Source organism: Danio rerio, chromosome 6, assembly GCF_049306965.1.
Source record: "Danio rerio strain Tuebingen ecotype United States chromosome 6, GRCz12tu, whole genome shotgun sequence".
In the NCBI taxonomy this organism is placed as follows: domain Eukaryota; kingdom Metazoa; phylum Chordata; class Actinopteri; order Cypriniformes; family Danionidae; genus Danio; species Danio rerio.
The window spans coordinates 20,122,399-20,138,670 of record NC_133181.1 but is presented as its reverse complement, the minus strand read 5'-3'; the positions used below and the strand labels follow the sequence as shown (position 1 = coordinate 20,138,670).

Genomic DNA, 16,272 nt, shown 5'->3' with positions numbered 1-16,272 from the left:
AGGGGTTATTCATAGTCTACAATGAAGTGATGGTTGCCTTTTGATATTTAATAAATGAACTGGGAGAATAATAAGATAACAAAAACCCACATACTTTACAGATTAACAGAAGTTTCTCCCATAATTTCCACAAAGCATCACGGAGTGCAAGGGAAAGTGTAGATTGGCCATTTAAAGTTTTATTAAGACTATACTTCGAGGGGATAATCATTAGACTGTCATCAAACCTTTGCAATCATGACATGATGCACCATATTTTGTGCATGATTATGGCAACTTATTAAGCTCAGTTAATGATGTCATTAATGATGGTTTTATAAACTTTTACAAATTTGACACTTATAATGAAAAAGGAATGTACTCCAAAATTGCAAACTGTATCTATTTTGCCTACATACCAATGTGTGGTGACTGCTGTACTCGTATGCAAAAACCTCAAGTGTAAAAGTGTGTGAAACGACCCAGTATTTAAATTCCCTCAGTGATGAATTCTGAGGGTTGTCATCAAATTAGTTTTGTTGTGCAGACCTAGCAACCATCTGTGTACTACTGGAGGAATATGGCAAATGATGAGTAAGAGTTTAGATATAATATCTTCAACAGTCTATTAAGCAGGATATATCATATGGGAAAACTCTCAAAAACTGTGATATGAGAAATCCAACAAGCTCTTGATAGTTGAAAATGAGAAAATGACACATTCTTTAAGTGTTTATTTTTCCACATACAAAAATCCATATACAGAAGTCCCTAAAATTATAATGAAGGTTGACAAAATTATAAAAATGGCACCTGGCACTCTGAACACCACAAGAAAAATAGGAGGTCAGATAGTAAAGACCCCTGAGCTTCAGTAGTGCTGATTTAATGCAGTATAGGTCAGGAGATTTCTGGATTGTACCCGTGTCATAGTGCTATTTAATATTTACTAAATATGATAACACAAAAGATACCAGAGGGGCATTGTGTAAATGACATTTTTCAGTAGCCGGAGAATCATCAGTCTTAACTGCTCTAACGAGAAATTGTTAGTGGGCCTGCTTTTAAATGCAGATTAAGCTAATATTAGTCTCCAGAGAGGGAAATGATAAGGAATTGACTGGTCCTTGGTAACTATGTAAATATTAGACTATGTCCTTAAAAATGGCAAATGGTCTGTATGAAGTTCAGCATCATACTAAAAAGGTCTACTTATTTTATGAACACCTTCATATCCAAATGTACAGATAATATATGTTGACAGAGGTGTAAATAAGTATGGGGGAAGGGCACCGTTAAAGGTAACCATGTTCATTTCTGAATCATCAAAGCAAAAACTACTCCAACAAATGAAAAGGGAAAAAAGGCTGCATATCTAGCAGTGTTACTCTAAAGATCATATATTTACTTTTATACCGAAGGTTCTGAAAAAATACAGTTCTTTGCAGTCACTTGATTGTGTATAAAATGCACCAGCGGTGGCACTTGGGGGTACAGTGGATGTTTTTTAGGGAGCAGTTTACATCATTGTGTATATATCCACACTGTTCACATGCTCCCCTAGCAAAAGGAGAGAAGCACAGCACACAGTTGTCATACGTGTCGTCTTTATGACAGTCTCTATAAACCAAGTTTAATTCAACTACTACACTTTAATTCAGTTGATAACTCAAAAAAGTCAAATTAGTAAATCTATGTTAAGGGAAAAACAAAAGATCAAAAAAAAAAAAAAAAAGAGTAACTGAGATATTCTGGGACAGTTTATGTAGACAGGTTAATACCTGTAAAATTAAATGTCAGTCAGCGTAGTAAAGCTGAAGATAGTAGGGATGGGAGATTTTTAAAGTAATATTCCTCAGTAATTCTAGCCTCAAATAGCATTAATATTCCCAATACGATTGTTGATAGGTTTGCAGACATTGGTTTTGAAGAGCACTGATTTATAAATCTGACTGCATTTGGACATTATTCATCAGGTAAGGACCTGTTATTCAACTGATCCGTTATAATTAATGGCATGGTGATGTGGTTTGTATCTTCAGCATGTGAGTTCACTGCATGCCTTACATCACAGCACACTTCTTCTCCTCTGATGGGGCGTTTCCATCCACTTTTTCCATTTCCAGAATAATCCTCTTGAAAACCTCTACAGCCGTCTGTAAAATGTATATGTTTTTCTTATAAAATACACAATACACGTTGTGGAAATGCATCACGTTTTGTAAAAATAAATTGAAGCTACCAAAAACAAAAGTTTATTATACCTGATTTTCCTTCGCAGATGACTCCATAAAAGCAGCACCCCAGGAATCAGCTAGCTTCTTTCCCTCTTCTGGTTTAATCACTCTATGAAAAACAAAACATAGATGAGTGTGAAAAAGCATTTCCTTCCAAACAGCAGCTGCCCTTCAATGTGTGTGAACCCGAGAGTTTGAATTTAGACGATTTAGTGCTCTAAAATCACAAAAGGGATTTAGTTTTATGAATAAAATAGTAATTGTTCTTCTCTTTTACCTAAATGGCCTTTAACCCTTTGATGCACAAGCTATAATATATATATAGGAAAAAAATAAACTAAGGCTGGTCACTTTACACCCATGTAGTGCATCAAAGGGTTAAATATCATATTTTAATCAGCCAATACCAGTTCTTGTAATTTCTATTAACTGAAACCAATCATTTCAGCATTGTTAAGTGTTGAGATTTTTTGTATTTTCCCATTGAATAAGGAGCTATATTAAAGTCATATGAACAGACTTGCCTTGATAGGACTTTGGAATCATTTAACTCTAGATGTCAAATCAGATTCATGTTATTAAAGATATTAGTGCAATTTTTGAACACGCAAACATATTTACCACAGAAAACACACACCTTTGGTGACCTTTTGTCAAGAAAATCTGATTTAAAGCTAATGTTAAAATTGTATGTGCAAATGAAACAACATGTGCAAACTAATCATAATTAATAAGGTTAAGATTACAAGATGCAACAGGTGAACATGTAGTATATGCTTACCTTTCCATGTGAAGGTCTTTTTTGTTTCCAACTAGAACAGTAGGTACCCTGGGTAAAAATGCAATATTTATGACTACATGTTTTATTGCCCCATGTAATAATTTTGACCATATGTTCAACCCACACTTACTGTATCTTTCCAACCATATCAAGAAGCTTGTCGTGAAGAACCTGCACAACTTCAAAACTGGAAGAAAAAAAAAAATTATGTTTACAATACAATGCCTTCTAAAATTATATCAGCATCTAAGGCTCCGTTTACACTGTCAGGTCTTGATGCCCAATTACGATTTGTTGCCTATATCTGATTTGTTAGCTTGTCTGTTTACACTTTGTTTTCATTGTGACCCATATTCAATTCATGCGTTTACACTTGCCATACAATTTACGATGTCGCACATGCATAAACCATAAAGGCGGGTTCTAGCATCTGTGCCACACTAGCCACAGCGTCTTGTTTTTAGCTCTGCAAAACATACGAAGTGTAGTAAAAGCAGTGAATTGTGGTTTAGTCCAGATTTACCCCCACACAGTTTATGTAATGGTATGGCCCTGATGTGTGTGTAGTTGAAGATTTACATTTAGTCATTTAGCAGACGCTTTTATCCAAAGCAACTTACAAATGAGGACAAGGAAGCAATTTACACAACTATAAGAGCAACAATGTAAACAATGAAGTGCTGTAGGCAAGTTTCAGGTGTGTAAAGTAAGGAAAGCATTAGTAATGTACGTTTTTTTTTTTTTTTTTGAGTACAGTTAGTGGTATAGCTGGAGACGCAATTGCAGATAAGTGGAGACTAAATAGTTGAGTTTTTAGTCGTTTCTAGAAGACAGCAAGTGACTCTGCCGTTCTGATGCAGTTAGGGAGATGTAGCCTTTGCCTGTGTACGCACTGGTGTTGGAGAGAATAAAGTTATTCTATAGCCCCTTTCACACATACAGACCTTTCGGAAAGGTTGTATGTGTGAACAGGTCCTTTCTGAAAATACCGGTAAATTCGTTCTGGCTATTTTCCGGAAAGAGAAGTTGTAATAGTACCGGCAATTTGCCGGAATGCTGCGCTGTGTGAATGCAGAAGGAAGATTCCCGTAATAAGCGCGTGCACGTCTAGAACGTGCTGACGTGAGACGTCTGCTTTAGCCAATCACAACAGTCAGACGCATTTACGTCCGCGCGGTTTGTGAGGATAAAAGCCTTTGAATATTTTTCCAGACACATTTAGCTGCTAGAAGTTAGTCAGATCACGTTTATATGTTCTTCTTAATGCCAACTGTGTAAATATTCATCGATGAGATGCTTATGATAAGCCGTTCTTTGTTTACCTTCAAGCTTTGCGTGCGCCTATGAGCGCCAGCACACGCACATATTATGAACATCTTGACATGCGAAAGTGATCCTGCGAAAGTTGTTCACAATATTGATCATCCACAGAGTTTGTAATTTAGGCAAATGTTTACAAATACAAGCGCAGCCGTTTAAAGCTCATTTCTGGTTAATGATGTCAGAATTTACCGGTATTTTGGAATGGATGTGTGAATGCTCTTTTCCGGAAAATTTCCGTAACGTCCTCGCCTGTGTGAACAGCGCTTTTTTCAAAATACCGGTAAAGTCGTTCCGGAAATTTTCCAGAAATTTACCGGTATCACTGTGTGAAAGGGGCTTATGTGTAGCCCTCAGTGCGTGTGTTAATAGCGACAAAAAGCAAAAGTTACAAGTTCGCCCAACTTTAAAATGATTTTGAGGCAGAGGTGGGAATGGGCCGTCAACGCAGTTTGCGCTTAAGATTTATATATTGTGGGTACGAGAGAGATCTCAGGTCTGGTGGGAGCAAATTGTGGCGACTGACCACTTTCCTCCTCTGTGTTTTCTCTGATGTTGTGTACCGTGTCGGCATTTCCACACACGCTCTTCTTTCTGTCATTAAACTGCACAGAAGCACCACATTGTCGCAAGTTTAATAATGTACAGAATGGAATGCCTCAATAAATCGATCTGCCTGTTTACATGACAGTCGCATTGTCACATATCCAATCTATATCTGATTTATTTCCACATACGAAGGAGGCCGGAAAACGATCTCTGAATATCCGAATGCATGCATTTTTTAGTGTTTACGCGCTCATAGAACAGATCCTATCTGTATCACATATGAGCAACAAATCGGAATTGGATCACATTTAACCGGCAGTGTAAACGCGGCCTAAAGCCTGATTTATACTTCTGCGTCAAGTGACCGGCGTAACCCACGGCGCAGGCAACGCGCGTGGCTGTGCATTTATACTTCTGCAAGCTGTCTCTGTTGGTCTGCATTAACACTTCCGAAACGCTAGTTGGCAGTGAGGTGTTTCTTCTCTGCTTTTTTGCTTTTCCTGAACACTTTCGGGATGTACAAGTGGCTCAAACTCGCTCATTTTAAGGCAGGAACCGGCGGACGTGCAACAACTTTAACTATGAGGTAAACACAGAACAAAAATTTCCACCCGGAGCTCCTTCACGGGACTCCACACTTGTAAACAATCGCTCGCGCCATTCGCGCGGCTCTCGGTCCCGCCCAGACTCGTCAGCACTACCAAGCCGACCAATCACAGAGCTTACGCTACGCGTTGTTGCGACGTGTAGTTACATTTTTTGAGAGGTGCACGTCAGTGACGGCCACGGCGAAGGGCTATGCGTCAGCGCCGTAGCATACACTGGGGTTTGACGCAGAAGTATAAATCAGCCTTAAGCCATAACAGTGTTATCATACAAGCAAAAATATATCTGAAGAAGAGAATTATTTTGAAAAACATGATAAAAAACACAGCTAAAAGAAAAAACACATATATAATACACATATAAACAGTAAACACTATAAGGGTGCTTTAAACCTTGGATTATTGTTTCTGAACTTGGATTTTCTTTATATATCAATTTGTTTGGGCATATGTGAACAAACCAATCAGGCTCAAATCCACATTAAAAACTCTGCAAAAAAAATCTGCAGACGTTTTTTGCTATTTCTGCGCAGAGTTTTGTTAAAAAATCAGCAGATTTATGCTAAATTATTTTGGAAGTATCATAACTGAAATCCTAATATATAAACTAAAACGTAATACCTGTTTAACTTGTATTTAATGTTTACAATGCAAATCAAATTAGATCCCCTTTATTTGGGAAACAAAGCAAGTCTTCTATATAATATATCTACTGAAAGACAGAAAATATTACTTTACAAACTGTTTTGTGAATAAATTATATTAACATTTTCACATTAGTCAATAATTATACTGAAATTAATTTAAAAACTGAATAAATATAAATTTACACACATTTACACAAGTAAAAAACAGAATCATTGATGGACTAAATATCTGCGCGCGCAGATTTCATGTGGGCCTAGTTAAGACATACACTGAGTAAAAATAGCAGTGCTGATTTTGCTAATGCCTTTCAAATGAATCATTAGTAAACTTGGAGCAAAAATGATATGAAATACCAAATTTTATGTGAGGATCTTTCAAACTGCAAAACAAAAATACAGACCAAGCCTTGAATGTTGTTTAAAAATATATAGAATAAAACAACAACAGCTGAAATAATGTCTACAAAATGTAGCAGCTGTCGGATAATTCTGACTGACGACTGATATGATCGGAATCTTAAAACATAAACAATTAACCAATGAGACAAGAGGCTTGTTTTAAATTGTTTAGTTAGTTTAGAAATACATTTGTCAATGAGGGGAATCAAATTTTCCAGCTCGGAATGGTTTTGGAGTGTCTGGAAAAGGGGTTTGACAGCTGTTTCTTGATTCTTTTGGCTGATTTATGTAAGAAGTTATAGTACAGTATACTGTATAAAACAAGCCATATGATGTGGCAGTTGTAAGGTTGAAACAAAAAGAAAAAAAAAATCTATACAATCAAGAAAACACTGCATTAAAACTGACAACCACACACACACGCACCCGCGCGCACGCACACAGATGGGAATAAAAGAAAAAGAGCGGGAGATATTACAAAAGCATGCAAGCAAGTTTGCTTATTTGCATTTAAATGCAAATATGGTCCAATGGAATGATCAAAATTGACCAAATATTAAACATGGTATACAGAAAAAAGCAAAAATTAAATAAACAAAAAAGTAAGAAAAAACCCTGACCTTTTCATTGAAGTGACAGAGTACACCAGAACGTAACCATGAATATCCATAGAATGAGACTGGGGAAAAATGGAATACTCATCCTAAACAGAAAGGGCAGGGGGACAACTGGTGTGAAAAATTATGGAAAAAGAAAGTTTGTTTAAAAGGATAATGAAAATAATAATTGTGGGAAAATGATTTTACCTGTCCAGCAGTGTCAACTAACTGGAGATTGAAATCTTGACCATTCACAGACACCATTTTATTAAAAGCTTGAAAACAAAAAGAAATACATATTGATTTTGGGCACATCAGAACACAAAATTTCACCATGGAAACACAAGCAAGCATTCAAAATTAAATACAAGAGAATGACAATAATTACTACCATGTAACCACAATTTATTTTGTAGGGTTCTTGGTTAATGAATAATTGATGTTATTACATGTAAATTAATTTGTAATATGTATGTATTACGCACAGAATTAAACAGTTACTTTTAAAAACACACTACATTAAAAAAAATGGAAAACAATTAATACAATATACACTATTTTGTTCTACAAACTAAATGATAGGGTTCATTGCATATTTGAAGAGACACAGAGCACTAATGTGTGCACACAAAATACTACAATGGTTAGTAACAATACAAGTGTGATTTCTACTTTTATGTAACCCACTTAATATTAAGTGTGATAACATTAGTTTAACCTAACATGATATTAATAATAATAAAAAAACTATTTGTAAAAGGTGCAAGCTAATGTATTTGCTTTTTATAAGATTAAAATCATGCAGGTTGTGTAAATGTTTTCCAGTCCAGTACTCACTGTTTTCAATAGTAGGGTCGTAGGAATCTACAAATTGTCCTTCTACAAACTGTATCGTAAGGGAGGATTTTCCTGTTGTAAAATAAACCAAAATTATTATCAAAGCAATTTTTATTCACAGATAGGTAACTACAATACACATTACACCTGTAATAATAATATTGGGTGACATTGATTAGACAATGTTATTATTTTATTAAAATGAAACATTTTTACAAAAGGTAACAAAAATGTGCTAAGAAAGCTACTTACTGGTCAAGCCACATTTAAGTTGATTAACAGTACTAACTACAAACATAAGATGTAAATGTACAGACTTGTTTTTTTTTTTTTTAAATGGACCAATGAATTCATAAATGCAGATAACACAGAATGTGCAATCCTACTTCAATTTCTGTCCAAATCTGGGTTATAGTATCTCAGTCATCAATTCTCCATTTGTCTGTGTTCAACTACAATGGTAATTGATACAAAATGCAGCCATGTAAAATGCAACCTTGTATTAAATTTAAAATTTGAACAGGGTAATAATTATATTCCAGTTTTTAACCTAATAATTTTACCCTTATTTTTAAAGTATTGGTTCACCAAAAAAGTGAAAATTATGTTTTAAATTACTCACTCACATGTTGTTCCAAACCTGTCTTGGAACACAAATGAAGATATTTTAGGTGAAATCTGACAGCTTCCTCCTCCTCCACAAACAGTAAGGTTTGTTCAAAGACCAGAAAAACACCAGAAAATATCCTCAAAACAGACCATATGCCTTCAGTGGTTGGTTTAATTATAATATTATTAAGATTCGAGAATACTTTGTGCGCGAGTGCTGTGCAATGACGTATACCCCCTGATTGCCTGTGTGCAACAGTTTGAAACAAAGCACAGGCGCATCTGGAATATACATCAGAGACACAAGCAAGTACGACATGTAAACATGCTCCCTATTCTGACACTGTAGAGAGGAAACTGTTAAATTTCATGAACACACATAGCTTGATAATATTCTGATTAGGGTTGGGAATAGAAAATCGATTTCGATTCAGGAAAAAGAATTCAATTAAGAATCAAATACTTGTTATTAAACAAAAAAATTCAATTAGTCTTATTGATTCCTGTGTGCACATTTTCATTTGGAAATCTGGCAGAATGTTCCACACTGGCGAGGTACCAGACCTTGAACAATAATCTAAACATTAGTTTAAAAGATGCAGGAAGTGCTCAAATGACATGTGACTATATTTGGTAAAAATCAATGACAAAAAGCAATGATCCTCTGCATCATGTTTAATAATGTAGTCAAAGACACAATATTTAATTCCCTTCAATGTTCTAAACTATTTTTAAATTTAATTTTATAAAAAAAAATCATATAAAATATGTTAAACATGTAAAACAGAATACAGTGTGTAGGCATAATAGATCAGAAGTAAATTTCATTAGTTAATAAATGTTTAGGGCATGATCATTTTTTGCTACATTGAAATCAAAACTGACAATGGATAAGAATTGAAATCGAAAAGCAAAATCAGAATTGGAACCGATAAAATTCAAAATGATAGCCAATCATAATTCTGATTAAACCACTGATGGCATGTTTTAAGGATAAAAGACAGTTTTGGATGATTTGGCACCTTTTTGGACTTACAAGGAGTGCAGAACCTTGCTGTCTATGGAGGACGAGGATGCTCTAAAGCATCTTAATTTGTATTCTTAAATATATAACAGAGATGAGTTTTTTTTTTATTAACTAATTCTAAATTTCTAAACTAAAAATATTTGTTTTTACAAGCATCAGATTAATGGTTATGAATTCTGTGAATATACAAAATAGTGGATAGGTAAAATACTGCTTAAAGTTATAAATTCTAAATATATATATATGGAATTACTTTGCAAAAAAAGTTTGTCAACATGCAATCTTTTGTGGCATCAGTCTGCAAACAATACCACAAAGCAAACTAATATATCAAACAATTAACAGCTGTGCAAGAACAATTTCTATACACAAATTTCAAAACTAACAAAAAGAAAAAAGTATTAGTCCAACCAAACTTAACTAGGCTAAAAAATTCATATACAGTTCTTAACAAATCTACATTTACAAAGTATTTTTCAACTTTTATATGACTTTAAAATTCTGACTTATGAAATATAGTAAATTTTAAGCCTTTCCGTAAAATTATCATGACACATGGCCACAAAATATTATGACTCGACAGGCAAATTACATAAAACTTGATGCATTCATTCATATTGTATTGTCTACCATATAAATTTCGTAAGTGCATGAACAACTTATAAAGTAAAGTAAACATTAAAGTATATAATTTGGCAGAGAAACAAGGACCTGATTTTCAACTTCAAAGGACCTTTAAAAAGTTACAGTTATTAATGTTCAATTCAAGGTCAACTCATTTTGTATCTATCAGCGTAAATCTTAATTGAGCTCTACACTGTTTATCAGTTCACATGGTCACATTTTGCGTAGCGTTACCCTTGAAAATGACCGAGAATATTCGCTTTAAATCCCTTGACGGTCACGACTCAGCGCCACGGATATCGACACGTTAATGAAGCGTGGCGTCATTAAAGTGAGACAGAAAACGACAATAAGCTAATAATAAATAGCTGAAAAGAAAACGCATCGTGTTTCAGGTCAACTTTGAGAAATGCGAGTGTGTTGTTTGAATTGACCGATTGAGGATATTCGAGTGTTGACTGGCAAATGATGATCGCGTGTGGTCTGGCTGAAGAAGAAGCACGTTGCTAATTCCTGCCAGCACATGCGCTTCTCCATTATGTCGCCAAACGCTGGCGCGTTGTTAGAAGATTCTTTACAGGATCAAAACAAATACTTAACGTTAATTAAACTCAAAGTGGCTGGAGATCCGGTAGCAATTTAAATGAAGTTTTCTAAACAGCTGCAGAAACTCTACCAACTTAGCAACTTCTAAACATCAAATAGCTCTTCCTAATGCAAATATTTGGAACACTCACCAACTGAACGATACCCCAATACAGCAATCTTTCTGTACTTCGGTTGAGGCATTCTTTTAAAATAACCTTTGAACGTCGAAACCAAAACAACTGGAGGTTAAGAAAGAAATAGTTTATCAAACATTAGAGGTCTATCACGTGATAACAACAAACTTTTCCACGCCCTCCAGAAAGATCTTCATCGTTGATTTTGTCGCATAAAATGAACTTCGTTGCTTTACGCTGAACAGTCAAAAAATATTTTTTTGTTGTGGTAAACCTTTAAGCACACGGTGACGTCTTAAAACTTCGACGAATGAACTAAAATGCTTATTCACCGCAGTTGTGTGCTCTTCTTCTTCTGGTTTGTATGAAAGTAGAAAAACCAACTGTAGTTGCATGTCCGCCCCCTAGTGGAATGGAGTTAAAAGGGTTAATTTATCCTGTATGTTTCAAAGGTGCAGTTGGTGATAGTCTTCAGAAACAGTTTTGTTGTGCTGGTTGTAAGTCTCTTCACATTCCAATAGCAATGAATAAAGTAAATGATCTAATTGTATTTATATGTTTTTATATTCTGGGTCAGGCATAAAAAAAAAAAAATGTTCATCCAATTTAATATTGTCAGGCCAATAATACTCATAATTATGATAAGTAGCCCAAACTGTCTGTCAGTAAATGTAGATTTGAACAACTGCACACCCCTGTTCACAATGTGTATGCGCGCCGTGCATTCATGTACACACAAGACACTAAATCAAAAATGTTTAAAATCCTGAATCAATATTGGAATTACTTTTGCACACTGAAGGAAGGATGACACCATGGCTGAAGTATTTCTTTTAGACAGGTCATGTTCTGTTTTAAAACTATTTTAGTCACGCAAAGCTGATGAAGATTAGATTGTTTTACGAATGGATTATATGCACAGAAGTGTTGTTCAGCCACTGAAATCTCCTGGCAAAAGACTGATGTGACTATTTTTAGTTTCATAAGGAACCTTTTACCGCATCGATAATGCAGATATTTCTTTAATTTAACAACAACACACAAGTTAATAGCGCTATTTCTGTTCTATTCCTCAGTTGGGATTGTGTAGAGTCATTTGAAGCTGCATTGAAACTGAAGTTTGAAACTGCAGGTCCACTGTATAGAGAAACATTCTTCATGTTTTTCTCAAATGCCTTTATTTATTTTCAACTGCAGAAGGAAAGAGGGAGTGAGTAAAATATCAGGAATTTTGTTTTTTAGTCAAGTTTGGAGAAGGATAAATAATACTTCATACTTCAGCCTCCACATCAAAATTCCTAAAAGCAAAGAACGTCAAGGTTTATCCAGGATTGGCCAGCCCAGTCTCCCAACATGAAAATTAATAAGCATATCTGGAGTATGATGGAGGAGGCATTGAAGTTGAATCCAAAGAATCTTGATGAACTCTGAGTCCTGCAAGAACGCTTTCTAGATTACTTTATTAGTCCTCCAGACTCATGGCAGTCATACACAATTATTTTTTCACTGCTCCATGACTTTATATTCTATACTGTACATTATTTCTGTTAAGTGACAAGACCTTTGTCTAAGCAAAGTCAAACCTTACTGTCCTAATTGAAAAAATAAAAATCAAGGCATGATAATATTTTATTTTAGATAAATAAGCCACTTCTGATATTAAATTATCAACTAGAGCAGTGGTTCTCAAACGTTTTTCATCAAGTACCACCTCAGAAAACAATTGTCTCTCCAAGTACCACCAAAATGAGCAGTATTGAAATACAGTGGTGCAGTAGGCCCAGTAAAGCAGCAGTTAAAAAACATGGCAGATTACATCAGAAATATAGGCTATATGTCATATATGACATATTATATACATAATTTTTGATAAATTTTGAAATGTGTGTAGCATGTACATGACATATTTCATTCCTCCGTGTACCACTAGAAGGAAGCCTGCGTACCACTGATGGTACACATACCACAGTTTGAGAACCACTGCACAGTCTGCACTAGAGGTAAAGATATCATTTTTTGTCCTAAAACTTGTATAGGCAACAAGGCTTTTGTCAGGTAGTGTACAGGGTAAAATCAGATCAGATTTGCATTTATAAAATAATTTCTTTATGTTCCGGTTCAAACATTTGCTGCATCAACAGTGTTATTTTTCTCTTGCAGTTGTGTTTAAATTCATTAGATTGTTAATAATGATATTTCTGACTTTATCACAAGAAACCATTAAAACTGTTCCTCTGCGTGATTGGCTATTTACAACAATTGATTGATTTGAGCTGATATTATATTTTATTTATTTTTATTTAACTGCATCAGGAGTTTTTATTTCTGACTTGCATTTTTGTGTATAAATTCATAATATTTCTGATAATGATGTCTCAAAATTGTCAACATGAAGTGAATTGGTGACTCTTGCTTGAAACAACCAGCTCATGTGTTGTTATTGGGTGTTTACATGTTACTTAGAGCTGCTTAAGCTCCATGTTAATCACAAACTCTGGGTCAAAGCCCATGTTAAAAGAGAAGGTTTATATCATGTCTTGTAAAGCCACTTATCCTGATCTTAACCACTTTGCATTTGTTTGGTTTTGTCAACATCAAACTTACTTCACAACCCAGAGTTTATTCAACTCAATTTTGTGCAACAGGCCTCTTGCAGGGATAGTACCACTTTTGTGGTGTTAACAGCGCACTGGGCTGACAGACGTGCTATGTGAAACAATGCAAGGTTATAATGTTACAGCTAGATGCTTAGCAGATGACAGCAAATTGCATGCCTCATATTCACATGCTTTAGGCAGTAATGAAACATTCTAAGTTCTATATAGAAGGTTTAAGATGAAGAAAATAGTAGAGTGAAAATTTTCATTTTGTAAACCTTCAACCCTGTTGCTATAAACATATACCATTTAATCATTTTTAACTTGTTAATAAAAGAAAGATTTTAAAAATGTTTTATGCATAATAATTTTTTATCGTTGTATTTTAAAATGTGTTGCCTGCTGTTTTTTATATATATTCTTGCAGTAAAAACTGTTGTTTCAACAAGCAACTTTCTTTTAGTGTGGGTTGAGGTATTTGCACTGTGCCGATATCTTTCTTTTACGCAGCTTTGCATTAAAACTAATCATGATTAATTCCACAATGGTTTGAACAAGACATGCAGACCTCTCGTCAAACTATGATATTAATAAGACTAAAAGCTCTCCTGCATTACTCTGCATTCTGACAGGAAAGGTCTGCCTACAGTAACTGAGGGGTTTCAAATCTTGGCACTCAGCATGGGAAGATTCAATTAAGCCTTGCATTCCCCTAATGGCCTGCTCAGAACATAAAGTGAAATGTTCTTTCTCAGAAGAAAGGCTCTGTGCTTTCTTTTAGGCTATGTAAAATTCTTAATTGTTGACTGAATCGTATGGTTTAACCATTACTTTACCCATGAGAATTCCTCATTACTCTGTCTTCCCTCAATCAATGATGGTATATGTGACTGCGGTTGCAGAATGGCAGAATTCAAGGGATAATGCACCAATTACAAATATTACTTACAGTTCAGACACAGTTAAAGGTGAAACTAACACAATAACACTTGATTATAAACAAATACGTATAAAAACACAGATAGACACTGTTATGCTAAACCATGCATAATCTGATAGGAGTCAAATTTTAGAGGTCACTGCATGCTGATTTGACTATTTGACCCTCAACAGCCATATCACCCTGCAGCACAAGATTGGTTAATCACTGAAGCTAAGCAGGGCTGAGCCTGGTCGGTACCTATAAGGGAGACCACATGGGAAAACTAGGTTGCTGTTGGAAGGGGTGTTAGAGAGGCCAGCAGGGGGCGCTCAACCTGTACCTGTGGTCTGTGTGAGTCCTAATGCCCATGTAAAGTGAAGGGGACACTACACGGTCAGTGAGCGCTGTCTTTTGGATGACACAGTAAACCAAGGTCCTGACTCTCTGTGGTTAATAAAAATGGAATATTAAAAATCCCATGGCACTTTTTGTAAACCCTGGTGTCCTGGCCAAACTCCCTCAATCGTCCCCTTACACTCATGGCCTCCCAATCATCCCCATCTAATGAATTGGCTCTATCACTGTCTCTCCACTCCACCAATACCTGGTGTGTGGTGAACACACTGAAGCCGTTGTCTTGTGTCTGCCGTCGCATCATCCAAGTGGATGCTGCATACTGGTGGTGGTGTGAAGAGACTCCCCTCATGATCATGAAGCGCTTTGGGTGTATGGCCATACACGATAAATGCGCTATATAAATAAACATTACATTAAAGTCTGTTTGGTTGGATTGCACACCTGCTGAAAGGAACGTTAACTTTTGAGGATTGGATTGCAGTGTACAGGGACCAATAAGAACACACTATAAAAAATGCTGGGTTCCACACATATGACTTGTGTTGGGACAACATTAAGGGGATTGCATTAATTTATTAGTTCTTACAAATTCAGGTGGATTGAACATAAATCAATTAGTGTACCCTCAAAACACAAAAATGATAGTTTAAGTAGTTTGAACAAACAGTCAATGTTATTTTTTGTGTGATTCTTGATAATGGGTATTATCTGACAGGGTGAAAATTAGGCACATTGTTAGCTTTATAAGTAGGTGTCACAATCACCAGGGATCTAATCTTTACAGATTACTTGCAAACAAACAGATCACATAGGACTACAAATCTACTGGCATATGGACTACAAGATCCAGTCATGCAACACACATACATACCTGTTCCATTAATTACACTTCCACAGCTGATGCTGCTCATCGACTGTCTGATAACACACACATATATACGGCTCACTTTGGCAGTCTCATTGCTGAGTCTTGTAAACTGTACTGTTAGCATTACGACACATTTTCCATGCCTTGCCTTTTGTGTTTAATCCTTGCTTTGTTTCGTTTGTTTATTCCTGTCTGCTGCTTGCCTTTTGACCATTTTCCTGTTTATCGACCACTACTCTGTATTGCCTTTATACATCTATTTGCACCTGTGTTGACTGTTGCTTGTCGGACCATTCCCTGCTAATAAAACCTGCGTTTGGATCCACACTCCCTGTTTTCAGAGTCCCTTCACATTACAGAAGGACCCAATGGGATATTTTTTTTTTAAAACTTCAACCTAGACTTTTGTAGCACAAGAAGTTTAATCTGAATCAGATTTGAATTTGGAAATACCCAATTTTGCTATGCAGAATCAGGTACTTTTGTGCCAGTTTTTCTAAAGTAAAATGGGATTGGATCACCCTGATTTAGTTACACACTTTGGTATATGGATTACTAATGCTCTTAATGAGACCACATAAAACAGTTTGGCT

At 35.5% G+C, this 16,272-nt stretch overlaps 1 protein-coding gene across 2 annotated transcripts; it reads right to left on the bottom strand.

The window, feature by feature from the left end:
- Positions 1-696: 696 nt before the first annotated feature.
- rhebl1 (Ras homolog, mTORC1 binding like 1) lies at positions 697-11,316 on the bottom strand. 2 transcript variants are annotated; one of them, NM_001076748.2, is given in 8 exon segments: positions 697-2,135; positions 2,244-2,325; positions 2,998-3,045; positions 3,128-3,184; positions 7,138-7,220; positions 7,324-7,391; positions 7,954-8,025; positions 10,951-11,316. In NM_001076748.2, coding segments are annotated over 8 exon segments (555 nt in total). In that variant the 5' UTR covers positions 11,003-11,316; the 3' UTR covers positions 697-2,042.
- Positions 11,317-16,272: the final 4,956 nt, after the last annotated feature.